The 27840-nt window shown below is 48.1% G+C and overlaps 1 protein-coding gene across 5 annotated transcripts in view; it reads right to left on the bottom strand.

Moving 5' to 3' along the window:
- fbxl16 (F-box and leucine-rich repeat protein 16) overlaps positions 1 to 27840 on the bottom strand; it is a 176708-nt gene that overhangs the window by 127667 nt on the left and 21201 nt on the right. For all 5 annotated transcript variants that reach the window (XM_038820066.1, XM_038820070.1, XM_038820069.1 and 2 more), the window contains exon 2: positions 2610 to 3323. In XM_038820066.1, the coding sequence (XP_038675994.1) occupies positions 2610 to 3311 (702 nt within the window). In that variant the 5' untranslated portion in view covers positions 3312 to 3323. The remainder of the gene's footprint in view (positions 1 to 2609; positions 3324 to 27840) is intronic.

Raw genomic sequence — 27840 nt, 5'->3', positions numbered from 1 at the left:
CAAATTTGAGGAATTCCGCCAAATCGGACAGCCAGTCCCTGGCCTTGGGTGGCGTTGCTGATTTCCAGCCGAGCAGGAGTCACCGGTGAGTGATCAGGGAGGCAAAGGACAGGGCGTCTACTGCTCTGGTTAGATTGCCGAGTGCTGTTGCCATTTATGGTGGCACGACCAAGGTCAGAAGCAGCTTTCTCCACATGTTGAGCCGTAGAGGTGAAACCCCTTGGCAGGACCGGCAACTTTGAATGGGGCGAGCAGTTTTCTTTTCGATGCAGAACCAGGAGACGACCTCACAGTCCAGCAAGGTGTCTCTTGGACTGTTCCTGCCACTACTACCCATTTATGGGCATTAACAATACATGCATCACCACATACAGACTGCCCTAACTCTCTCTAACCCAGGCAGAGTCCCAATCTCTGTGTTGCTGATTGGGTGGAGTGGAGTGCATGGAGTTGCTTTTTCAGGGTGATTCTCCTCCGCTGAAGTGTCACCTTACTGGGTTCTGGCTGTTGAGGAGGGCCTGGAGGAAAGAGAAAGGGGACAATACTTAGGGTGACTTTGGGAGATCACACAGGTGCAGCAAACATGCACATTCAATATGTAAATTAATGTGTTGAAGCTGATTCAATATGTGTTTCTCCAGGGCTTAATGAAGGAGGTACAAGTAATTTTCAGTTCCCCTGTCCAGTGAAACTCCAAACATCGATATACCCATTGCACAGAGCTCCACCAGCCCCACCATTTCCACAGATTGCTGCTGCAGGATCATTAAAGTCACTGGTCCTCCCCCAGACTTGCCCTCAAGATCATTTGTTCCTGCAGAGAGAGAGACAGAGAGAGGGAGGGGGAGGTGACGAGTGACCAATGAACAGGAGAATGAAGAGATACAGTGACGTAAAGGGTGAACAGGATGAGTTGGTGTTGGTTTGCAGTGTGAGATGTCAGGAAGGGATCAGGATTGAAGTTGGTGAAGGACGGCAAGGTGGCACAGTGGTTAGCACTGTTGCCTCACGGCGCTGAGGACCCGTGTTCGATCCCAGCTCCGGGTCACTGTCTGTGTGGAGTCTACACATTCTCCCCGTGTTTACATGGGTCTCACCCCCACGACCCAAAGATGTGCAGGTTTGGTGGATTGGTCACGCTAAATTGCCCCTTAATTGGACAAATAAAAAAATTGGGTACTCTAAATTTTAAAGGAAAAAAACTGATTGAAGCTGGTGATTGTCGGAGGTCCAGCCATTGAGAGGAGAAGGTTGTTCATGGTGTGAAGGAAGCAAGGACGAGGCGAGTGCGTGTATGGGAGAGTGTGTTGGTGTGTGACCCTCTCCTGGAGGGCGAAGAATGTTTAATAGTGTTAGGAGAGGGGTGTAAAGGACTGCTGCCATGTGCTGTTAAGAGTGTGTCGGGTAACTGGAAAGTAGTACTCACTCTCGATACTCCTGCAGGTCAGTGACGGGCTCCCTCCGCTGTGTCCAGGTCCTGGGAATGACAATCCTGGAGCTCATGGCCTCTGAACTCTGTCACTCCACGTTGTGTTGATGCAGTGTTTGGCAACTGTCCTGGTATTGCAGGGGGGGGGGAACACTCCCTTCCACATGTTAGTTCACGGAGGCTCCTGTGGCTGTGACTGGCTGCCAGGAAGTATCTTTTTCCAGGGCCTTGGAGATGAAAGCAGCCGCAGGGGAACCAACCTCTCTCTTTAAGAGGCTCATTCCTGCTTTAAATAGATGCCTGGCTGATTCGTGGGAAAGAGCTCCCCGGAAGCGGATGTGTTTCGGGTTCAGTGGGAAATCTGCCAGTCTGTTTATTATAAGCCTCAGAGTTAAAATATCCTGCGTCTGATTTTGGCTACAGATCGCCCATCCCAAGCCTGGAATTAAAACCGGGGGCTAAAAATACTGTCGGAATGTTTGCTCTGAGCACTCGTCTGCAGCAAAGTCCCTGTTAGCATCTTCAGTGCTTGTTTCATGGTGGGGTAGGCCTGTTGTTTGAAACGTAATTTCCCCAAATGACTCCAGAGCACAGAATAATCAATTAGACAAGAAACAGACTTACTGCAAACAGGAATACATGAGTAATGTTTTAGCGTTTTTATCCACTGTATCTCTTAGAAACGTGCTTTTCACCCCTCCCTCATCCCCCCCACCACACCCGCCCCCCCCCCACACCCCACCCACCCACCCACCCCACCACCACACCCCCCCACCCACCCACCCCACCACCACACACCCCCCCACCCACCCCCCCCACCACCACACCCCCCCCCCCCAAACCAACTGCAACACATCATAATCAAATGGATAAGGCGCTAAAATTCAAGGAGATGGGAACCTGCCGATTACCTGTGATGTGTAGTTACTGTCTATTTTCAGGATGATGATTTACATGGTGCAAGGGTGTCTAAACTGAAGGAAATGGCTGAAGGCAAGTGGGACTAGCTTTGTGATAGAAACTGGGCAGCATGGACCAGCTGGGCCAATGGGCTTGTTGCCATGCTGTAAACATCTATGACTCCAAGTGAGAATCTTAGTCTGCATTGGCGAGAAAGCTGGGGGAAGGTTTACCACAGAGTAACAAAGGGTCGATAATTATAGGAATATTGCCATCTCACCTCAAGTCCTGCATCCGTGATGGTTGATCTTTTCAGGCTCACAGACCTCACACCTTTCTTGGACAGAGGGTAGTTGTCTATAAACTCGCAAATGTCAAGGTCGGAGACTCCAATCAGGCAGAAAGAATCGAAGCCACGGATGGCAAATCCTTGCAGATTGACAAACTCCTTTTCTCCATTGAGGAGGATATTGTACAGCTCCTTTGCATGAAGAATGGGCGTGATGCCTTCCCAGAACTTGACCTGATACAGGACCTTTCGCCATACTTTGCACACCTGTGCCAAAACGCATCTCTCGCAAGAGGAAAAGTACCAGAAAAGCCGGCTGATGATCTTCTCATCCAGTATGGGCAACTGTCCTTCCATTGAAGAGGTGGATAGTTTTCTTTTCGAGCCGGATGGCTGGCATGTACTTGGCAGGGTCTTGTTAGGGTTTGGCTCCACCAATGGAATAGTGTCAGTCACTCCGCACAGAGATGAGGAAGGCACGTGCGCTGCCAATGAAGCCAGTTCACTGTGGGTAGTTAGGGGTGGTGGTTGCACTGTTGGAATAGAAGAGGACTGGCACAGTCGGTTTTTAGCGGCAGGGGTTCCTTTGGTTATACTGGCTGACCCTAATCCATTGGACTGGGCTGGAATCTTGACTAGTCCGTTCCTCGGCATGCAGGGAGGCTTGATGTCACTGGAGCTATGTGTAGACATTTCTCAAGTTTACTGCAGGCAAACCAAGATCATAGGTCAATACACCAGAAACGATTATCAAAAATACATAGAAATATTAAGAAGCTACAGCAGAGAAACAGTCTATACCACCAAACAGTTCATGTTAGTGTTTACCTCCACTTGATCTCCTTTGTTCCCATATGTTCCCGTACCAGCCTCCCCGGACAGGCGCCGGAATGTGGCGACTCGGGGCTTTTCACAGTAACTTCATTGAAGCCTACTCGTGACAAGAAGCGATTTTCATTTCATATTAATCCAAATCTTTTTACTTCTTCTGTCTATTCGATGTGATATTTAACCTCATTCTGGTTTGTGTCCTGCCTGTTTACTCTGGAATTCTACACTCTCACCAAGGGGTTTCTCCTGCTCTTTTCCCAATACTCTCAAATTAATCCTGTATCCATGGCTTTTCATTCTTGACTCCTCGCTACGAGAAACGGAAGCTGTCGTGAGTCTTCTACGTAAGCCTTCCATCTACCCTGTCGCATACTTTCACCGTTTAAATACTTCTGTCCCATCACCCTGAATTTGCATTGTTCTTGCAAATAAGACTCAGTTTCTCAACATCAGAAATTGCTGGAAAAACGCAGCAGGTCTGGCAGCATCTGTGGACAGGGAAACAAAGTTAATATTTCGAGTCTAATGTGATTCATCTGTGGACCAAAGAGCAGCAACTTCTCAAGTCATATTTGTATTTCCTCTTATCAAGCAGCATCTCAGTGTAACGCATGGCACTCTCCCTAAAGCATCAAAATTCTTCTTATAGTAAGGGGTGAGAGTGACTGCCCTTGACATCAAGGCAGCATTTTATCGTGTCTAGTATCAAGGAGCCCTAGCAAAACTGGAGTCAATGGGAATCAGGGGGAAAACTCTCTGCTGGTTGGAGTCATACTGAGCACAAAAAGAAGATGGTTGTGGTGGTTGGACGTCAATCATCTCAGTTCCAGGTGTTCTACAGGGTAGTGCCCGAGACCCAACTGCATTCAGCTGCTTCATCAATGATTATAATGTCAGATGCTGGAATGTTTGCTGATGACTGCACAATGTTCAGCACCATTCACCACTTCTCAGATACTGATGCAGTCCACGTCTAACTGCAGCAAGACCTGGACCATATCCAGGCTTGGGCTGACAAGTAGCATGTACATCCCTCCCTAACAGCACTGTGGGTGTACCTACACCACACGGACTGCAGAGGTTCAAGAAGGCAGCTCACCACCACCCTCTCAAGGGGCAATTAGGGATGGACAATATATGCTGGGCTAACCAGCGACGCTCACATCCCATGAATGAATAAAGAGAAATTGTGCGCACAAGATGAGGTTTCCATGACCTATTCTACGCATCTTGAGATGAAACATGGGATTTCCATTCGCTTTTGTTCACAGATTTCTCAGCCTCGACTAATACCTTTATTGACCTGTCCTGTGAACCTTTACTCCTAATGGAGTTAGATTGAATTTTAATGTTTGGACTGCTCCCGGCGGGGAGATTAGTAGCAGGCGTTTTTGCCATGGTTCTTTAACAGAGCCACAGCTCCCTGATTCTTCACTTCCCGGCCAATTGGAGATGAGTGTGCGATTACAACTGACATTGGTCAAGCTTCATTATTAACAGGTACCCAATGGGTGACAGAAGGATTCCATTCTTAATAATAATCTTTATTATTGTCACAAGTAGGCTTACATTAACACTGCAATGAAGTTACTGTGAAAATCCCCTAGTCACCACATTCCAGCGCCTGTTCGCGTACACAGAGGGAGAATTCAGAATGTCCAATTCACCTACCAAGCACGTCTTTCGGGACATGTGGGAGGAAACCGGGGCACCCGGAGGAAACTCATGCTGACACGGGGAGAACGTGCAGACTCCACACAGATAGAAACCCGAGCCGGGACTCGAACCCAGGACCCTGGCACTATGAAGCAACAGTGCTAACCACTGTGCTACTGTGCCATCCTGTAAGAGAGAGAGAGAGTCAGCAACTTTACTGATCAGTCTCAACGTGGGAAGCCTATCGCCCTGTAGCCATCTGGGATGACCACTTACAGCAAGAAACATGGATGTTCGCAAAGCCTATAGGGAAATATGGACAATGTAAGGTTCAGGCAGGCTCAGAGCCTGCATGTATATTCGTGAGCAGAGAATCCAGACAGCATCGAAATCCCCCAACCGATTAGCATTTTAATGACCCATCTCCGTAAGACAAAGGACTGATACTCAGGTATCCGATACAATTCCAGACACATCGACGCCACTCCCTTTACTCAGTTAACATAAACAGCCAAGGTCAATGACCTCTTAGGACATGCCCACCCATCAAGGCACCCGCCCCTTTATTGGCTCAGATCGAAGGCAGTGATCAAGAACTACCCAATTAATTGGGTCCAAACCTAAGGAGCGCCCAAAAGAGCGAGAAACCTCTCCCCCCCCCCCCCCCCCCCCCCCCCACCAAGGATAAAGAGAGACACTGCCATGTGTTCGATCGTTTTTGGACCTGGAGCTCCAGCAACGTCTATCTCCAACTGTAGCACCACGACCAGAAGCAAGTCCAAGTTCAACGCTCGCTAATGCTCGCTACCAGACGGATGAGCCTAGCTTAACCGCAGTTACTTCTCCAGACCCAGCAGATCCAGGTTCGAACAAAGGCCACTGTTCCTCTGACCTAAGCCGGGTGCCTGAAGTTAAGTACAGGTTGTCATAGTTATTAGGTGTAGTTTAGCTCGTAGTGTTTATGTTGCATAAAAAAGTTAATCTTGGGTGTAAATAAAGTATTATTGAACTTGAACTAACTAACTGATTGTTGGCTTTTGATCGATATCCGGTTGAACCTTGTGGTGGTATCATTTGATACCTGGCGACTCTGAGCAATATGATCTCAATATCTAGATAAAAGGGCAACCTTATTGACTGCCATATTTATAGCAAGTAAATAAAGCAACACCCCTGGAGGACATGCCACAAGCTATAAGGACCCACACAGAAATATTGTTTCTATCTGATGAGGGGGTCAGCCTCTGAAGCCAAGCAGGCGTGGCTGGAAGTGACTGAGGTAGCGAGCAGCAAGGAGTGTATGCCCTCATTCATGGATCAAGTGCCGCAAGATGTTCAATGACCTCGTCAAGACAGGAAAAGTATATTGTACTCCCCATTCAAGTGCCAAGTCCTTCACTCCGAAGTCCCAAGCCTTCTCCTGCCACCATTGACTCTCACTTTCATCTTTTTGTGAACTCACACTCAGCCCTCACCATCACCCTGTGCAATGCTGGTCCTTCCAGTCACTCCATACAGTCCATTTCTCAAACTCATAAATCTTTATATTTTACAGAGTGCACAGATCGCCAGGGAGAGGGAGAGATTACAATGGGGGGGGGGGGGGGGGGGGGGGGAGAGAGCGTGGCAAGTTGATCTGGCCTCTCCAGTTATTTTCCTCTGGCAGCTAGAGAGGATGGACGTCAGAGTGGAGAATGCACAGTGACGAGTGTCTCCCTGACGCCTGGTTACAGAATCGCTAAAGGATTCTCCAAGCTCTGCTTAGCTGAACAGCGATTCTGCGCCTCAATCATTGGCATTATTGAAGAGGACTATTCTGAAGCAGCAGCAGGAAAAGTGATGTTTAGTTCCTCTTTCTGGGGGGGGGGGGCAGGTGCACGACTGTTGGGGGGGGGGGAGCGGTTTAGCTCAGTTGGCTAGACAACCGGTTTGTGATGCAGACCAAAGACAGCAGCGCAGGTTCAATTCCTGTACCGGCTCTCCACCTTGCCCTTCGCCTGAGGTGTGGCGATCCTCAGGTTAAATCACCACCAGTCAGCTCTCCCTCTCAACAGGAAAGCAGCCTGTGGTCATCTGGGACTATGGCGACCTTACATTTACTCGCACGACTGGAGAGAGATTGGAGGAGTCCATCTCTACATGAGTCTCATGACGCCTCAGTCCTTTGCACTAAAGTCCACCTCCATGGAACAACTGAGTGTATGCTGTCCCTCACCCATGGTATCCATAAACAGGATGGGGAAGGCCCAGTTGGCTATCCATGACCTCCCTCCAAGGCAGCAAAGTGCTCTCCGGCTCGTGGGAAGGTTTAGGTGGTACATGCGAGGGAAAATGGAGAAAAGACACATAGAAATGAGACTCTGCCAAAAGTACTCCCACCCCTCTCCCCTTTCACGTGTGTGTCCCCCCCCTCCCCCCAACCCTCTCAGTCAGGCCTCCACATGCTACCTCCTGCCCCAAAGGCTCAGGTGCAGGTGGGGAGGTTTTGTTGGAATATTCACAGGCTCCAGACCATTGATGGTCTCCGCACAGGTATTTCAGCAGTCAGAGCAGGGAACAAGCATTTCTCCCTGAATTGATGGAGTGGCACTCCATAGGAAAAGTAAGAGAAAGATTTTATGATTTCTCAGGGGAAATCACTTGGATGTTTTTGAAAGTGTGCTCATTTATGACTTGTATTGCCTATATTTCTGCAGCATAATACATATTTTTATCTTTATCGTTCAGACATGTCCTGCTCACCTGCCAAGTGGGCAACAGCCTCTAGAAAAGAGCAAGGCTGCCGGGGGAGTGTTAGATTACTGATTATTATTTGTGTTAGAGGGGGAGGGGATTGCCCAATGTGTTCAGCATTGGCTGCAGGGCCATGGATCAGCTGAATCATGTCCGTACAAATCCTTCCCAGGCAACACTGGGTGGGGTGGAGGGCTGCAAGAACCCTGGCTACATCCAGCTTCTCCTCCTCCTGTTGCTCCTCCTTCTCCTCTGAGGATGCAGCGTATCCTCGCCTAAATCCTCTTGCTGCCCCAGCTCTCCCCGCTTTGCTGATTGCAGGGTAACACTATCACTCTGATCATCCTCGCTGCTGCATACCCAAACCCCCAGATCAGCCCTGGTGCCTGAATCACATCTTCAGCATCCCAGCAGCCATCTCAGTGAGTGCCCTGCTTCTTATTTGACTCCAATTCTATCATATTTATCAAGTTAATGGAATGGAGGCAGATAAAAATCCAGAGCCTGATAATCTTCATCCCTGAGTACTTAAGGAAGTGGCCCTAGAAATAATAAATCCATTGGTGGTCATTTTCCAAAATTCTTTTTACTCTGGAATGGTTCCTACAGATTGGAGGATAGCGAATGTAACCCCGCTATTCAGTAAGGGAGGTAGAGAGAAGACAAGCAACCAAAGACTAGTGAGCCTAATATCGGGAAGTTGCTGGAGTCCATTATCAGGGATTTCATAGCACAGCATTTGGAAAGCAGTGGTGTCATCAGACAAATCAGCAAGGATTTACAAAAGGGAAATCATGCTTGACAAATCTACTGGAATTCTTTGAAGATGTAACCAGTAGAGTTGACCAGAGAGAACCGGTGGATGTTGTTTATTTAGACTTTCAGAAGACTCTCAACAAAGTCTCATCCAGTAGATTACTACGTAAAGATGCAGCACATGGGATTGTGGGTAGCGTCTTGAGATGGATAGAAAGCTGGTTAGCACACAAGAAGCAAAAAGTTGGAATAAATGAGTTTTTTTCTGATTGGTAGGCAGTGACTAATGGGGTACCGCAGAGATCTGTGCTAGGACCCCCAACTGTTCACATTCTATATTAATGATTTGTACGAGGGAACTAAATGTATTATCTCCAAATTTACAGATGATACAAAGTTGGGTAGGAAGATGAGCTGTGAGGAGGATGCAGAGATGTTTCAGTGAGATTTGGACAGGCTGAGTGAGTGGACACATGCATGGCAGATGCAGTATAATGTGGATAAATGTGAGGTTATCCACTTGGGTAGCAAATATAGGAAGGCAGATTATTATCTGAATGGGTGTAAATCGAGGGAGGTGGATACTCAGCGAGACCTTGGTGTCCTCGTGCATCAGTCGCTGAAAGTAAGCGCGCAGGTACAGCAGGCAGTAAAGAAGGCAAATGGTGTGTTGACCTTCATAACGAGAAGATTTGAGTATAGGGATAGGGATGTTTTACTGCAATTTTATAGGGCATTGGTGAGGCCACACCTGGAGTATTGTGTGCAATTTATCTGAGGAAGGATGTTCTTGCTATGGGGGGAGTGCAGCGAAGGTTTACCTAGAATTTAGCCAAAGCACCAAATCCAAGAGCTTTGTGTGTCTGAACGCAGTGTTAAAGTGGATGTTAAATGGCAGGCCTGACAGATATGGCATTGATCACCTGTGCACAGCAGATTGTGAAATGTTGCCAGCAGATCCTGAGAAGGAACTGGAGCCAAGAAATTCAGTCTGTTGTTTCCTTAGCTGCACCTGGCAATGCATGCTTACTTGGCAATGCATGCTTACTTGGCAATGCATGCCTACTTGGCAATGCATGCCTACTTGGCAATGCATGCCCACCTGGTCCACCTGGCAGGACGTTGTGCTCCAGGAGGCTGCAGATGCCATCAACAACCTGCCGTGAAAGTCTGAGCCTCCAGATGCACTGGTCATGTCCAGAAAGCTGATTCTCCATCCCTGAGTTGAGAGGGTAGATTCAGAAAGAATGTTCCCAAAGGTGGGGGAGTCCAGAACTCTGTGCTTGTCATCTTTGTTCTGAGGAGCAGCTGGTAGCTGAGGAGGAGGCTGATGCTGCTTCTGGCGGGATTCTTGGTGCTGCATCTCTTTTCAAAGCTGCACAATGTGGCTGTGAAGCCTAACAACTGGGGAAGTGCAGGTGAAGGGCAAAAATGTCTACGGTAGCAGATATACATAGAAAGTAGAAGTAGGAGGAGGCTATTCGGCCCATCGAGCCTGCTCCACCATCCATTATGATCATGGCTGATCATCAAGTTCAATACTTGTGGGCAGCACGGTAGCCTTGTGGATAGCACAATTGCTTCACAGCTCCAGGGTCCCAGGTTTGATTCCGGCTTGGGTCACTGTCTGTGGAGTCTGCACATCCTCCCCGTGTGTGCGTGGGTTTCCTCCGGGTGCTCCGGTTTCCTCCCACAGTCCAAAGATGTGCAGGTTAGGTGGATTGGCCATGATAAATTGCCCTTAAGTGTCCAAAATTGCCCTTAGTGTTAGGTGGGGTTACTGGGTTATTGGGATAGGGTGGAGGTGTTGATCTTGGGTAGGGTGCTCTTTCCAAGAGCCGGTGCAGACTCGATGGGCCGAATGGCCTCCTTCTGCACTGTAAATTCTATGATAACCCTGATCCCGCCTTCCCCCCAATACCCCTTGATCCCTTTAGCCCCGAGAGCTGTATCCAATTCCTTCTTGAAATTACACAACGCTTTGGCCTCAAATACTTCCTGTGGTAGCGAATTCCACAGACTCGCCACTCTCTGGGTGAAGATATTGCTCCTCACCTCAGTCCTGAAAGGTTAACCCCTTATCCTCAAACTATGACCCCTAGTTCTGGACTCCCCCACCTTTGGGAACATTCTTTCTGAATCTACCCTGTCTAATCCTGTTAGAATTTTATAAGTTTCTCTGAGATCCCCTCTCACTCTTTTGAACTCCAATGAATATAATCCTAACCAATTTATGTTCTCCTCATATGACAGTCCCGCCATCCCAGGAATCAGCCTGGTAAACCTTCGCTGTGCTCCCTCCATAGCAAGAACATCCTTCCTCAGATAGGGACACCGAAACTGCGCACAATACTCCAGGTGTGGCCTCACCGACACCAACACTCTATACAATTGCAGGAAAGCAAATACTCAAATCCTCTCGCTATGAGGTCCAACGTACCAGTTGCCTTGTTTGCTGCCCGCTATGTGAGGCATGAGGACACCAAGGTTTCGCTGAGTTTCACGCTCATTCAAATAATAATCTGGCTTCCTATTTTTGCTACCCAAGTGGATAACCTCACATTTACCCACATTATCCTGCATCTTCCATGCATGTACCCACTCACTCAGCCTGTCCAAATCCCACTGAAGCATCTCTGCATCCTCCTCGCCACTCACCCTCCCACCCACCTTTGTATCATCTGCACATTTGGATCATACGTTTAGTTCCCTCGTATGATGTGAAGAGCAGTGGTCCTTTGCACAGATCCCTGCAGTGCCCCACCGGGCATTGCTGACAATCAGAAAAAGAAACATTTAATCCAACTGTTGGGCCGGAATTCTCCGGTCGTTTCAATTCACTTTTCTTGCCAGCAGGTTTCGTGGTGGCATGCGGTGGTTACGATGGGAAATCCCATTGACAATTGGCAGGAAAATTGGGCAGCACGGTAACACAGTGGTTAGCACTGTTGCTTCGCAGCTCCCAGGTCCCAGGTTCGATTCCCGGTTTGGGTCACTATCTGTGCGGAGTCTGCACGTTCTTCCCGTGTCAGCGTGGGTTTCCTCCGGGTGCTCCGGTTTCCTCCCACAAGTCCCAAAAGACGTGCTGTTGGGTGAATTGGAACGTTAGCTGTGCAAGTTGATTTAATTATAATAATTATTATTATATATTGGCCGGGATTCTCCCCTACCCGGTGGGGCGGGGGATCGCGGCGGGACAGAGTGGCGTGAACCGCTCCGGCGTCGATCCGCCCCAAACGTGCGGAATCCTCCACACCTTCAGGGGCTAGGCCGGCGCCGGAATGGTTTGCGCCCCGCCGGCCGGTGCGGAAGGCCTTTGGCGCCATGCCAGCCGGGGCCGAAGGGACTCCGCCAGCCAGCGAGAGTCCGTGCATGCGCGGCATCAGCAGCTGCTGACGTCATCCCCATGCATGTGCAGGGTGGGGGTCACCTACACGTCGGCCATTGCGGAGGCTGACACGGCCGACGCGTAGGAAAAGGGTACCCCCACGGCACAGGCCCGCCCGCCAATCGGTGGGCCCCGATCGCGGGCCAGGCCACCGAGGTGGCACCCCCCGGGGCCAGATCGCCCCCCCCCCCCCCCCCCCCGCCTCCCTCAGGACCCCGGAGCCCGCCCACGGAGCCAGGGCCTGGCGGTAAGGGACCTAGTCTGCTCCACACCGGTGGAACCGGCAAAAAACCAGCGGGACTTCGGCCCATCGCGGGCCGGAGACTTCGGGCAGCCTCGGGGTCCATTGTGTCGCGCCGGTCCCCGCCATTCTCAGGGGCGGGCGGCGCGACTCACGCCTCGCCGACTTTTGGAGGGCCGTAGAATTTGGCGGCCATCGGGGGGGGGGGGGGGGGGGGGGGGGGGGAATCGCGCCAACCCCCGGCGATTCTCCGACCCGGCAGGGGGTCGGAGAATCCCGCCCTGAGTGTCCTTCGACTGGATGGGTTCAGGTCTGCTGCTCACTGGGCGCAGGTGATCCATCAGAAGTCAGAATTCTCAACAGATATAATTTAGAAGTATTGTCTCAATGGTTGGGGACAAGTTCTGAATACCAGGTTGATTGTCAGTGAGACCCCTGTGTCCTCCCCCCCTCAATGAATATTCTGATCTCACCAACATGATGTCACGTCGGCACTGTTTACAACAGGTTTGGAAAAATGGGAATCAGTGAAGGGGGTTCTCCCAGGGGCACAAAGGTACATGTAACCCCTGGAAGAGGGGGATACATGCCTGAGCAATGCCCAGGCGCTGCCCTGCCACAAGCTGGCACTGCCAGTTGGCACGGCCACTGTGCCAATCAGGCAGTGCCACCCTGTTCCGGGGGAGGGGGGGGGCCTATGGGGAACCACATTGGTGGCGGGGCTCACGTTATGTTTGTTTGGGGGGAGGAGCCCACGATGCTGATGGCGGTGAGGTGGGTGGGGGCGGGGGGCGGTGAAGAGCCCTCGATGCTTGGGGGGATGGGGAGGGGGTCCCCTGTGTCTGTGGGGGTGGGCAAAGTGGCTCAAAATCTGGAATAAAAACTCAACTGTCCAGCTGGAGAGGTGCCCGCCGGCGTTCAGTCACAGCCTGGCATCCCATCTGGTCAGTTCTGCTGGTACGGAAATGAGAGTAGGGAAATGTACATTAAAAGGTGACTCTTTTACAGAAAACACCCAGACAGCAGTCTCCTGAATACATGGGCAGTCTAAGAAATAGATTTCCTCATGCTCCATTACTTCTCTTAGAAGAGAAAGAAAAATGTTGCTCATGTAGCCAACAAAGTGACAGAGCCCAGCGCTGTTTCATCTATGACCTGTTGCTCTCCCACCCCCTGCCCACTCCACTTCCTTAGTCGCTGCTGGAGAATTTAGTCCGGCTCTTCACACTTGATTTGAAAAGAGAACGTTATTCCTTTCTCAGAGCTACAAAGCCACGGTGCAGAGTGGACAGGTCAAGGCCTTAATCCTTCTCCTCGCTTGCTCCAAAAACCAATTCAAATTCAAATTGAATCCAATTCATGGTCCCCACAATGCTACATCCAAGCTGACAAGAACAGGGTTACACCTGATCTCGGGCTTGATCCTACGCTTGATTTAAGCCAAAAGACCAAGTTAACACTTGGAACATGTGTTCTGTACCATTCACAATGCAAATATGAGCAGACTCAGGAGCTCCACATGCAGCGCCCACTGTCGACACACATTTCTATTAGCGAGGTAGGACAGGTGTAATTCATTTTGAGGAAATTTTTTAATTTTTAATTTAGAGTACCCAATTTTTTTTTTCCAATGAAGGGGCAATTTAGCATGGCCAATCCACCTGACCTGCACATCTTTTAGGTTGTGGGGTGAAACCCACGCAGACACGGGGAGAATATGCAAACTCCGCACAGACAGTGAACCGGGGCCGGGATCGAACCCGGGTCCTCAGTGCCATAGGCAGCAGTGCTAACCACTGTGCCACCCCTGTGAGGAGATTCTAGGCCACAGGGGCTAAATGAATCCTCCAGAGAATTCTTACAATCTCACTTCAATGTTTGATTTTTACCAGTCCAATGTTAAAATCAGGAATTCGCAGAGAACGTCTTGGTACGCAATGGTTTCCTGCCATTATATAACTAGCTTAATTTGCAACTTGTACACATTACTGTTACACATGATTCTGGTTTGGACATCTTCAATCATTTCTGTTTATTACAAACCTGTCAACTCTCACTCACAAGGGAAATGGCTTGCTTGTTTGGGTTTAGAAGTATCCCCCATTTTACCTCACTCATCCATTTAAATGGATTTGTTCTCTGCCTCATGCTTTGTGATCATAGATCTCACTGCAAATGTTGACAGCTTTGAGAAGGTTTACTGTCCAATGGAATACACTGAAGGAGCTGCCGAACACCAAGGATACAGAGGTTACAGCATTCCCTCTTCACTGTGGCACTTTCACTCAGTTATCCCCCAGTAACTCTCCGTTCCGCAATACTATCATCAGCAATCACTGTTTAAGCGCTTTTTTGTTGTAAAGAAAAGAATTAAGGCAAAAAAGACACCCTGTGTAAACTGCCAAAATGGGGTCTTAATGACAACAGACTTGCCTTTTATTACCTGCATGTCCTCAGCTCAGGCCAGGTGATTCATAGTTTGTCATCAAGCCAGAGATCATTCACGACTATAATTACAACATGACTTAATTACAGATGCAACGTTACTGTTTCAGGGGTGCAAGCAAGCTGAATTTCTAAAAGCACACAGAATTAGGCTTCATCCATAAATTTAGATTGCGCAGGTGACAAAAAAAAGGATTGAGTTCTGGAATTATAAAAGCTTCTAAAGGATTAAACAACGCTCTTTCGTATTCCCAGAACCAAACCACATCAGCAGTTCAAGCTGACAGCAAGGCCAGAAGCTCCAGCTCCATCCTACAGGAAAGGTGGCTGACGGGAAGCAGTCTGCCAATTCTGCCCTTTGCCGGTTTAATTTACTCTCTTCCACAAGAAAGGAAATGTTAAAAATGGCAGCAAATACAGTTCTCGCCAGCTGTCGCTCGAAATGATGGGCGTGCGATGTACCCGAGCCCAGAAATCACAGGCTGGCGCAGCGTTTACGGTGGCAAGGGGCTGGCATGTCACCTGCCAGACATTGGGAGCACCGATCCTCTGCCAGCAACGGTGTCTCTGCGGATACAAAGAATACCTTGAGCGTTTTTTTTTTTCCCCTTCACAAAACAGGAAGGCACGGCAGGCTTGGCACCGATGCTCGCATTTGTTGTTTATTGAAATTTGACCCACACGCCTGCAGCATTTGGTCATGAACTGGGCCACCACTGAACAGACGGCATTTAAATTTAGAACTATAAATCAGTGTTTCAACGCAGATGGATCCAATGCAAACAATTATGGCCATTGTCTTCTCACACTGCCTACTAAACACTGCTGGCCCTCAGGCTAAATAAATGATGTTCGAGGGTGGGGTAGTTAAACGGGATTTTTTGAATGCCTTGCATACCATTGTACACCATACAATTCTAAAAGCTGGGCTCAACGTCAACCTGTGCTCTCCTTGAGGCTTTTTCTGTCCAGACTAGTTGTGAACAACTTTCTCTTTGACTCCGACCGAAACTCTCAGTGCTGACTCAAACGTAGGACAGTAAGAAGTCTTACAACACCAGGTTAAAGTCCAACAGGTTTGTTTCAAATCACTAGCTTTCAGAGCACTGCTCCTTCCTCAGGTGAATGAAGAGGTAGGTTCCAGAAACATATATATAGACAAAGTCAAAGATGCAAGACAATGCTTTGAATGCGAGCATTTGCAGGTAATTAAGTCTTTACAGATCCAGAGAAAGGGGTAACCCCAGGTTAAAGAGGTGTGAATTGTCTCAAATCGGCGAAACACTTCAGCAGTCAAGGGCATTCAGCCTCTGATCTCTGGGTCAGCGTTCTCCAAGGCGGACTTCAGGACCTGGGATTCATGTTGCATTACATTCATCCCCCACCATCTGGCCTGGGCTTGCAAAATCCTACCAACTGCCCTGGCTTGAGCCCCGGCGGCATCTCCACATCAAACGTAGGTGACATCCCAACCTGATACACAGCAGAGGACGATTAAGAGTGCATCAGGAAACAGAAAGGAAGGCAGGAGTGAGAGTTTATCATTTAAATATTACAGCCCTGAAGGAATTGAGCCAAGCCAGATGGATGGTACTGGTTGAAAAGCACAAACTTGTATTTATATGTTGCCATACAGAACGTCTCAAAGTGCAACATAACTAGGGAAGAGTATAGTCACAACATTTTGGACCAGAATTGGTGCAAGAATTCTGTTTAATTCCCTTTTCTTCCCATGTACTGAATGATCTGTTGAGCTGCTTGCAGAAAAATACTTTTCACTGTACCTCGGTACACGTGGCAATAAACAAATCCAATCCAAAAAAAAAAAAATCCAAGAAGAGCGTATCTGACAGAAAGGCCCCAGGTCAGCCTAAAGGTGGGTCTCCTGGAAGCCTCAATCACATGATCATCCAGTTGCACTATATTGTTCTGCTTCCCACCAGAAAAATGATTTTAATAATAATCTTTATTAGTGTCACAAGTAGGCTTACATTAACACTGCAATGAGGTTACTGTGAAAATCCCCGAGTCGCCACATTCCGGCGCCTGTTCGGGTACGCAGAGGGAGAATTCAGAATGTCCAATTCACCTAACAAGCACGTCTTTCAGGACTTGTGGGAGGAAACCAGAGCACCCGGAGGAAACCCACGCAGACAGGGGGAGAACGTGCAGTCTCCCCACAGACAGTGACCCAAGCCGGGAATCGAATTCGTGCCCCTGGCGCTGTGAAGCAACAGTGCTAACCCACTGTGCTACCGTGCTGCCCCTCAGACCATTATAGTAGCAGTCCAGAGGTAGGTTCCAGGAGGGAGTATGGATCAGAGAATAGTGGGAGGTCGTCGCCAGGAGCTCTCCCGTTCCACTTGTCCCCACTCTGTGTAAGTTAAATTCTGTTCCTTTATCATGCCGAGACATTAAATTGGCATTGTTAAGGGGCTTAATGCCTGCTTCGGGCTTCAGCTTGGATACATTATTCAACCATTGCAGCACTGGAGGAGACTGCAGACCATATGATTGGTCTCCCATCTCCCTCTGAATAAGCCCAATGTCTGGCAAACCAGCTGGAAAAGCAGCTCCCTGGATAAATAGAAAGAAGCATATCTGTCAAAATCCAGCAGTGCTCCAGCCAGCTCCCCCCACCCCCAATCCTTTTGACCCAGCGTATTTATAACCATATCAAATGCAGCTCTCTACCTCTGCATAGATGTGGGCCCAAAAGGCATGGGCTTTGGGTCAAAAGGCAAGATTTGTTGCACCGTACCATTTGTCTTATTCTATGTAAGGTGCAAGGCTGCATCAAAAGGGATTTTTCATTCTCTAACTGGGTTATGATCCGTGCCATTGTTAGTAATGATGCAGCAAAGGTCAGGAACATTCTCCCATGCAGCAACAGAACTTTGACCTTTCCCACCCTCGAGGCACATGTGGATTCTCCGTGTGAGCTTAACGTACGCTGCATTTCTAACTGCTGCGTAAAAGAATTATAAACTCCACCTTCTATGATGGAGCTAGCCGCAAGCTATTTGACCAGGTTGGGCATCACACCAAGCCCACTGACACACGCATCTTCACTGAATAAAGCAACGTTGACGGGACGGTGATGGGGTTGAAAGTTTTAAAATGCAGTCAGCATTTTCTAAAATGCAGTATCACGCTTATATAACTTGTGTTGGAATATATATTTCAGGACAATACTTTGTTTTAAAATATAGAAGGACATGGCATTATTTGGACACTTGAATATTTCTTACAAAAAGACCGTTAGTTCACCTTTGAACTGGGAGCAAAATGCCTTTTCCAATAAATCAGCGACCCAGCATGGTGCCTAAGAGGGAAAGAGCTCTCTGCGAGCTTGCACTGCAATCATTTTAATATTTGGGGGGGGGGGATAAACTGGTTAAAGGACAAAGGTTAGTGATTTACTGGAAATCACATGACCGGGATGACCTTTAAATTTGAAATTTGTTTTTTTTAAATTCACTTGGGACTGAACTGAGAAATAAAAAGCTGCCCAATTCGCATTCTCCTTGTCTTGCCTGAGATATCTAACTGGGCTTCCTCATCTCCATGGATTGTGTCCGTCCTTGGGAAACCCTGGATTTATCCAGCCACTAACTTCTCCAAGCCAAAGTTCCCTTGGTGAGAAACCCCAGCCTGTACAGGTTCCAGCAATCTGTCTGCACACAGATTGGGGGGGGGGGCTATTTTGAGTGTCATGGGAATGTCACTTTAAGAAATGTCTGCTCAAGTGGCTGCCGTGGTGTCAGAGTGTGGGTGGAGCTGAGCTCTGGCTCTGCTTTTTAGTTTCGCTTTGAGGAAAAGCTTGGGTGTGCCTGTGTTTTTTAGTTTCGTTTTAGTGTTGGAGCTGCAGCCAGCTAAGGAATGTGTAATTTTGATCTCTCTGCCATCTCTAGATCATTTGGTGAATTCAGAGTGGTAACTGCTCTCAGTAGAGAATTTAAACCTGATGTGCTTCTGTAAAAGGGTTATTTGCCTTATGCATGTTAAAAGGAAAGTTTAAAGATTACTTAGAGTGTTGTGTTTGTTGTGGTTGTATTTGAGTTGATGGTTGCTAAGATGTTCACTGTATGTTTTAAAAAGGTTAACTGAGTTCATAGAATAAACATTTAAAAAATACTTTTCGATTTCTGCTGTCCCACACCTGTAGAGTGGGCCGTGTGCTCCCCATACCACAATCTAGTAAAAGTTGTGGGTCAGGTGATCTCCATGGTATACTGTGGAGTTCTCTAAACCCTGGCTCATAACATGAGCCCACACTCTCTATCCGTGAGAAACTTGGCACGGGCTCAAAATCCTGGGAGAATCGAGAATCCCGATCCGTGATTGGGTTTTGGAATTTTCACCTCCCCTCTCTGATGGAGTGGAGAGAATCGCTGCACAGGAGCCCAGGAACCTCGATTTAATACATTAGCAGGTCATTAGTAAGCACCCTCTCCAGACCTTCACTCCGCAACGGATAGCGTGTTGGACTTCTAGTCATTGTCATGATGAGGCATTCAAAGGTTGTGGGTTCGAATCCCACCAGAGTCGAGTTTTAGGTGAAGTTTCATGAAATCAGTCACAGGTTCATCAATGTTCGCAGAGAAGTGAAACGGCTGCCCCAAACCTTTCCTATAAAGGCAACTTCAGATACTTTTGGGCGGCACGGTAGCACAGTGGTTAACACGGTTGCTTCACAGCGCCATGGTCCCAGGTTCAATTCCTGGCTTGGGTCACTGTCTGTGCGGAGTCTGCACATTCTCCCCGTGTGTGCGTGGGTTTCCTCCGGGTGCTCCGGTTTCCTCCCACAGTCCAAAGAACTGCAGGTTAGGTGGATTGGCCATGATAAATTGTCCTTAGTGTCCAAAAAAAGGGTTACTGGGTTACGGATGTAGGGTGGAGGTGTGGGCTTAGGGAGGGTTCTCTTTCCAAAGGCCGGTGCAGACTCATTATTTTTTGAAAAAAATGTTATTAAGGCATTTGTAATTTTATAATACTAACAGTAAACAGTACAAATACAAAAATAAACATAGTGCAAAGACCGCCTGCCTCCCTCACAAGTCCCACCTCCTCTAAACAATAAGGCCTGTGCAGACTCAATGGCCTCCTGCATTGTAAATTCTATGATTCTATGATTCTCACGGAATAGTCACCGGGCGCTGACGTCATTTACAACAGGTTTCGGCAGGAGTGAGGTATTCGATGGGATCCTTCCGTGGGTGCTGAGGTAAGTATAGCCCTTGGGCGGGGGGGCGGGGGGGGGTTAGAGGGACATGCCCAGACAATGCTCTGGCACTGTCCCCTGTCACAGTTTGGCACTCTTAGGTTGGCAGTGCCAACCTGTGCTAGGGTTTGACCCTAGTGGGAGCCCAATTGGGGGGGGGGGGGTGCGTATATGTGTGGTGGGCGGGGACGAGAGTGGATATTGAGGAGGGGATGCCAGCGATGAATGTTGAGGGAGGTGGAGAGAGCCCCTGAGACCTCCATAATGTGGTCTGGGGACCGTTAGACTGCAGTGCTGGTCAGGGCGTCCTTTAAAGATGGCGCCACATCTGTTTGGAGCCGGTTCCCAGCTCAAAGAGGCCTTACCCCTCCAGAGTGATGGCATAAAACTGCACCCACTCACTTCATTTTGGCAAAGAGTCTCAAAATCCCATGAGAAATCCTGCAAGTGACACCGTGCCATTTTCTGGTAAGATCCTGCCCGTGGGCTCCAGATTGACAATGTCAGAACCCTGCGAACATTATCCTTTTTTTCAAAGCCAACTCTTAACCTTTCCAACTCTGCAGAGGTCCTTATCTATTTGTCCTTTGTTTGTCTGTATATGCATGCATGTCCATGCTGGGGAACATTAAAGGGGTTTGATAATTATACTTCCATAATACAATTGTGTGTAAAACAATTCTTGCACTTGTTGAGTTTTGTTTTATAATAAATTATTCTGGGTTTATTGAAAGAAACCTGGTTAAAATCTATTTTATTCTGGGTCCAACAATAGTGAAGGTAGACAATTGGCCCTTTTGCTAAGTGAATTAAACTTTTAAACTAATTGTATGACCTGTGGAGTATGCGGTCAGATAATCTGTGCACTCCTCCCATCCTGGTTGTAACACTTGCTCAATTAAAAAGCAAGTCTCTCATCAACATTTCTCTCTTCAATTAACTCTTGGATTTATTTTTTTTCCCCACTAAAGGAAATAGACTACATCATAACATTGATAAATACAGATTTAGGGTCTGAAACAAATATTTTGTCAGGGATCCATTCACTGTTTCAACTGAGAGGGAGCAATTAATTTCAACAATGCCTAGGATAGACAACAGTCCAATTACATTGAACAACCCTTCATTTCAGCTGGATATGAACTTAAGGTCAAAGTTTACTCAAGAGGGACTGTAATTTGTTATTGAAGAAACAGGTTTAAAATTCAGCTAAGTACACTCAGCTTTATTCATTTTTTAAATTTGTTCACAGGATGTGGGCATTGCTGGGGCGGCCAGCATTTATTCCCCATCCCTAATTGCCCTTGAGGGTGGTGGTGAGCTGCCTTCTAGAACTGCTGCTGTCTATGTGGTGCAGGAACACTCACACTGCTGTTAGGGAGAGAGTTCTGGTATTTTGACCCAGCGACAGTGACGGAACGATGATATCATTGCAAACACTAAAAGATTTGTTTCTTGGGGGTCGTTTTGCGGGATTGAAGGGCTGGGAGCGAAGTACGGGCTGGAGCAGGGGGAAATATTTAGATACATGCAGGTTTGGGACTTTGGCAGAAAGGAGATACAGAACTTCCCAGTAGAGCCGGCTTCCACATTGCTGGAGGAGGTGCTGACGACGGGGGGACTGGAGAAGGGGGTAGTATCGGCAGTTTAAGGGGCTATTTTGGAGGAGGAGAAGGTGCCCCTAGAAGGGATCAAGGCAAAGTGGGAGAGAGAGTTGGGAGAGGATATGGAGGAGGGGTTCTGGCGTGAGGTGCTCCGGAGAGTGAATGCCTCCACCTCGTGCGCGAGGTTGGGGCTGATACAGCTGAGGGTGGTGTATAGAGCGCACCTTACAAGGGCGAAGATGAGCCGGCTGTTTGAGGGGGTAGAAGGTGTGTGTGAACGTTGCGGAGAGGGCCCCGCAATTAATGTTCATATGTTTTGTCCAAAGCTGGAGGATTACTTGAAGGAGGTTTTTGGGGTAATCTCTTAAGTGGTGCACGTGAAACTGGACCCGGGCCCTCAGGAGGCCATATTCGGGGTGTCGGACCAGCCGGGGTTGGAAACGGGCCCGGAAGCAGATGCTATCAGGATCCGCCTTCGCCTCGTTGATCGCCCGAAGGCGGATCCTGATGGGATGGAGAGCAACCTCTCCACCCTGTGCCCTGGCGTGGCGGGGGGACCTGCTGGAATTCTTGACGCTTGAAAAGGTCAAATTTGAATTGAGGGGAAGAATGGAGGGGTTCTACAATTCATGGACATTATTCATTGTATACTTTCAAGAATTGGATCACATCCAACATTGGGGGCAGGGGAGAGGGACTGTGTGTGTTAATGGTGACGATGGGTGATTCCTGATTCCTTGTTGTCATTTATTTATGTTAACATGCGGGCTAATGTCTGGGGCTTTGGTGGGAGGATGGGATCTTTGTTATTGATATGGGGATTGGCATTACAGCCGTTGCTGATTATTGTTTATTGTTGGGTGTAAATTTGGGCGAAAATGTGAAAAAGGAGAATCAAAAATATTTTTTAATGACGATTCCGAGTCAGGATGACTTGGAGAGGAATTTGAAATTGGTGGTGTTCCTCTGCATGTACCAACCTTGTCCTGGTGCTGTCAAACAGCTTTGGTGAGTTGTTGCAGTGTATGTTGTAGATGGCACACACTGTTGCTACTGTGGTGGAGGGAGTGAATGTTTAATGTAATGGATCAGGTGCTATTCAAGCAGGCTGTCTTGCCCTGGAGGGCATCAAGCTTCTCCAGTGTTGTTGGAGCTGCACTCATCCAGGATTGGAGAATATTCCATCACACCTGACTTGTGCCTTGTAGATGGTGGACAGGCTTTGGGGAGTCAGGAGGTGAGTTACTCCCCACAGGATTCCCAGCCTCTGAGCTGCTCTTGTAGCCACCTTGTCGTATTTATATGGCTAGTCCAGTTCCGTTCCTGGTCAATGGTAATCCCATGATGTTGATGGATTCATAGAATCCCTACAGAGCAGGAGGCCATTCTGCCCATCGAGTCTGCAATGACCCTCCGAAAGAGCACCTCGATCAGGCCCACCCCCCCTGCTCCACCCCATACCCCCAGTTAACCTGCACATCTTTGGACTGTGGGAGGAAACCGGCGCACCCGGAGGTAACCCATGCAGACCCGGGGAGAACGTGCAGACTCCACACAGTTACCCATGTTCGGAATGGAACCCGTGTCCGTGGTGCTATGCGGCAGCAGTGCTAACCACTGTTACACCATGCCACAAATCAGTGATGGTAATACCATTGAATGTCAAGGGGAAGTGGTTAGCTTCTCATTTGCTTGAGATGGTCATTGCCTGACATTTGTGTGGCACGAATGTTACTTGCCGCTCGTCAGCCTGAGCCTGGATATTGCCCAGGTCTTGCTACATTTGCACATGGACATGGAACGGAGATGATTGACCTCCAACAACTACAACGTCTTCCTTTGTGTTAGCCACGATTCTGACCAGTGGAGAGTTTCCCCCTGATTCTCATTGATCCAGATTGTTCAAGCTGCTTGATGCACATTCAGTTAAATTCTGCCGTTATGTCACTCACACGTCGCCTCTTGAGTTCAGTTCTTTTGTCTATATTTGAATCAAGGCTGTAATGAGGTCAGGAGCTGAGTGACCCTGGTGGCACACAAACCAAGTGTCAATGAGCAGGTTATTGCTGAGTAAGTGCCGCTTGATAGCACTGTTGATGGCCCTTTCCATCACTTTACTGATGATTGAGAATAGACATGGGACGGTCATTGGCCAGGTTGGATTTGTCTTGTTTTGTTTGTGTACAGGGCTTAGCTGGGCAATTTTCCACATTGCTGGGTAGATGCCAATGTTGTAACTGTACTGGAACAGCTTGGCTGGGGGTGCGGCAGGTTCTGGAGTACATTTCCAGTAACGTTGCTGGAATACTGTCAGGATCCCTGCCTTTGCCATATCCCGCGTCTTCAGACGTTTCTTCATTTCAAATGGAGTGAATCGAATTGTCTGAAGTCAGTCATCTGTGATGATGGGGACCTTGAGGAAGCTCAGGAGGAGCTTCAACCATCTCAATTCCAGGACATCACTATAAGAGCTCCTCAGGGTAGTATCCTCAACCCATACATCATCAGCTGTTTCATCAATGACCTTCTTTCCATCATAAGGGCAGGTGTGAGGCTATTAATGGATGCTCTTTAGGTACTGAAGCAGTCCATGTCCAAATATAGCAAGACCTGGACAATAGCCAGACTTGGACTGTTTGGCATGCGTCCTGTGCTGTAGCTTCACCAAATTGACACATCATTTTTTGGAGTGCTTGGCCCTGCTCCTGACATGCCTTCCTGCATCCTTCATTGAACCAAGTTTGCTCCCCTTCCTTGATGGTGATAGAGTGTAGATACGCTGGACCATGTGATTACAGATTGTGGTTGTATGAAATTCTGCATCTACTATGGCCCAGTGCCTCATGGATGCCAGTCTCAAGTTGCTAGACCTGTTCGAAATCTATCCCATTTAGCCGGCACACCCGGAGGAAACCCATGCAGACCCGGGGAGAACGTGCAAACTCCACACAGTTACCTATGTTCGGAATGGAACCCGTGTCCGTGGTGCTATGCGGCAGCAGTGCTAACCACTGTTACACCATGCCACAAATCAGCGATGGTAATGCCATTGAATGTCAAGGGGAAGTGGTTAGCTTCTCATTTGCTTGAGATGGTCATTGCCTGACATTTGTGTGGCACGAATGTTACTTGCCGCTCGTCAGCCTGAGCCTGGATATTGCCCAGGTCTTGCTACATTTGCACATGGACATGGAACGGAGATGATTGACCTCCAACAACTACAACGTCTTCCTTTGTGTTAGCCACGATTCTGACCAGTGGAGAGTTTCCCCCTGATTCTCATTGATCCAGTTTGTTCGAGCTGCTTGATGCACATTCAGTTAAATTCTGCCGTTATGTCACTCGCACGTCGCCTCTTGAGTTCAGTTCTTTTGTCTATATTTGAATCAAGGCTGTAATGAGGTCAGGAGCTGAGTGACCCTGGTGACACACAAACCAAGTGTCAATGAGCAGGTTATTGCTGAGTAAGTGCCGCTTGATAGCACTGTTGTTGGCCCCTTCCATCACTTTACAGATGATTGAGAATAGACTGATGGGACGGTCATTGGCCAGGTTGGATTTGTCTTGTTTTGTTTGTGTACAGGGCTTAGCTGGGCAATTTTCCACATTGCTGGGTAGATGCCAATGTTGTAACTGTACTGGAACAGCTTGGCTGGGGGTGCGGCAGGTTCTGGAGTACATTTCCAGTAACGTTGCTGGAATACTGTCAGGATCCCTGCCTTTGCCATATCCCGCGTCTTCAGACGTTTCTTCATTTCAAATGGAGTGAATCGAATTGTCTGAAGTCAGTCTTCTGTGATGATGGGGACCTTGAAGAACCTCAGGAGGAGCTTCAACCATCTCAATTCGAGGACATCACTATAAGAGCTCCTCAGGGTAGTATCCTCAACCCATACATCATCAGCTGTTTCATCAATGACCTTCTTTCCATCATAAGGGCAGGTGTGAGGCTATTAATAGATGCTCTTTAGGTACTGAAGCAGTCCATGTCCAAATATAGCAAGACCTGGACAATAGCCAGACTTGGACTGTTTGGCATGCGTCCTGTGCTGTAGCTTCACCAAATTGACACATCATTTTTTGGAGTGCTTGGCCCTGCTCCTGACATGCCTTCCTGCATCCTTCATTGAACCAGGTTTGCTCCCCTTCCTTGATGGTGATAGAGTGTAGATACGCTGGACCATGTGATTACAGATTGTGGTTGTATGAAATTCTGCATCTACTATGGCCCAGTGCCTCATGGATGCCAGTCTCGAGTTGCTAGACCTGTCTGAAATCTATCCCATTTAGCAGGTTGTTTGTGCCACAAACCACGATGGAGGGTATCCTCAATGTGAAGATGAGACTTCATCTCCTCAAAGTCTGTGTAGTGGTCACTCCTGCTGATGCTGTGATGGACAAATACATCTGCGGCAGGCAGGTTGGTGAGGATGTGGTCAAGTATTTTTTTCCCCCTCTTGTTGATTCCCTCACCACCTGTCACAGACCCAATCCATGTTCTTTAGGGCCCGGCCAGCTCCAGCTCTCGTGGTACTACCAAGTCTCTCAGCGATTGGTCCCCTACCCAGAGTATATTCTGCACCCTTACCACACTAAATGCTTCCTCCAGGTCCTGTTCTACATGAAGGAGTACTGGATATTACTGTCTATTAAACAAAATCTATTTAGAGCTTAAGAGTTTGCTTTCTAAAAGAAAAGGGGCTAACCTTTGTTTTTTTTAGTCATCAATACTGTTCCCAGCCTGGGCCTGTGGCTGTCAATCCCAGTGCCGGCCACTTCTGGCCTATTTAGCATAAATTATGCTGTATAATTGTTTTTCTATTAAATTGCCCTCTTCAGCCGAGAACATGACTGTATAGAGATATGGAGGCGTGATGCCGTGAAGCAATTTAAACACAAGGGTAAGAATTGTAAACTTTAGATATTGGGGATCTGGTATCTAATGTCAGTCAGCTAGTGTAATGGTAATGAATGAATATACATACATATAACATAATATCAATCACCGTTGCTTTATATGTCACATCATGCCAGTCACCTGTTGTCTTATACATAACAGTACCATCATTGCTGTGTGCTTCTGTGGTCAGGTCTCATTTGAATATAACTTGAATGGAGAACCTTCCCAGTCATGTAGGCGATGCGGTTGCAACGGGGAGCCACCCAGATAAGCCCATAATACCATCACTGGCATTTCACATTGAAAAAAAACCCTGCCATCCACTGACAGCTCTCCACCCTCTCCAGCTGATCCCCCCCCCACAGCAAAGTGATGACAGTACAGCCACTTACGAATGTAAGTCTGACATTGTGCCACCAGCTTGATATCAGTGTGCACTGTCGGCTGTCTCATGTGGCAGGTGTCCTCTGAGATGCATACGTGATAGCGTGAAGTCAACACAAGTTAATGGAGCCTTCACTTTGATGGGAAAAGCTTCCAGTTCCAGCTATTGTCTGCAGATCTTTTAGCAGCAGATGGTACATCTCTGTGACAGTCTGTCTGGTGAAGTAAAAGTGGACAAGACAGGCCTCTTTTGTCATAGAATTATAGATTCACCCAGCACATAATGAAGCCATTCTGCCTTTAGTGACCACAGAGGAGTCCGAGGCGAGTGGATAAAGAGAAACCAGTTTTATTACAAAGGCATAACATGGACAATACTCTTCATATCCCAGTCGGGTCTGAGGTGTTGGTTCCAGACCTGGCCGACTTGTATATCAAAGGCTATGAGAGTGTCCATGGGCTCCCCACCCCTCAGCAGGGGACCTTGTACTCAACACTGCCCAACCTGCCTATGCTGGCTCCTTGAAAGAACTATCTATTTAGTCCCACTCCCCTGCTCTTTCCCCATAGTCTGGCACTTTCTTTTTCTTTTCAAGCAGATACCCAATTGCCCTTTTCAAGTGACTATTACATCTCCTTCCGTGTCCAAGTATGTGTAAAAAGCCCAATGAATGTGGGTCCCAGAAAGCTGCCGGCTGCCTTAGTTAGACATTCCCCCTCCCAGTACTGTGGGAAAGGACCACCCCCTCCCCTCCCCCCCCCTCCCCCCCCCCCCCCCCCCCCAAGCTTGCCACCCCACCCAGGAAATTCCATGCTCATTACTTTCCAGGATGCTTTCTACAATGGCAATAAAAAATATTGAAGGAAAGCTTTGGACCAAAATATAAAACACGTCAAGCACCCAGCAAAACTAACCAACGTAAAGAGCAAAATGAGGCAGCATAAATTTACAAATGCAATACTGAAAAACACACTCAAACAGCAATGACCTTTAAACAAGGTTACTTCCTTAAGTGAGCTAAGTTCCAGAACTCTTCATGAACCTGTGGACAAAGGTAAC

The sequence above is a fragment of the Scyliorhinus canicula genome, chromosome 15, assembly GCF_902713615.1.
Source record: "Scyliorhinus canicula chromosome 15, sScyCan1.1, whole genome shotgun sequence".
In the NCBI taxonomy this organism is placed as follows: Eukaryota; Metazoa; Chordata; class Chondrichthyes; order Carcharhiniformes; family Scyliorhinidae; genus Scyliorhinus; species Scyliorhinus canicula.
Note: the sequence above shows the minus strand (reverse complement) of the source record. Positions and strands in the feature narration are given on the sequence as shown.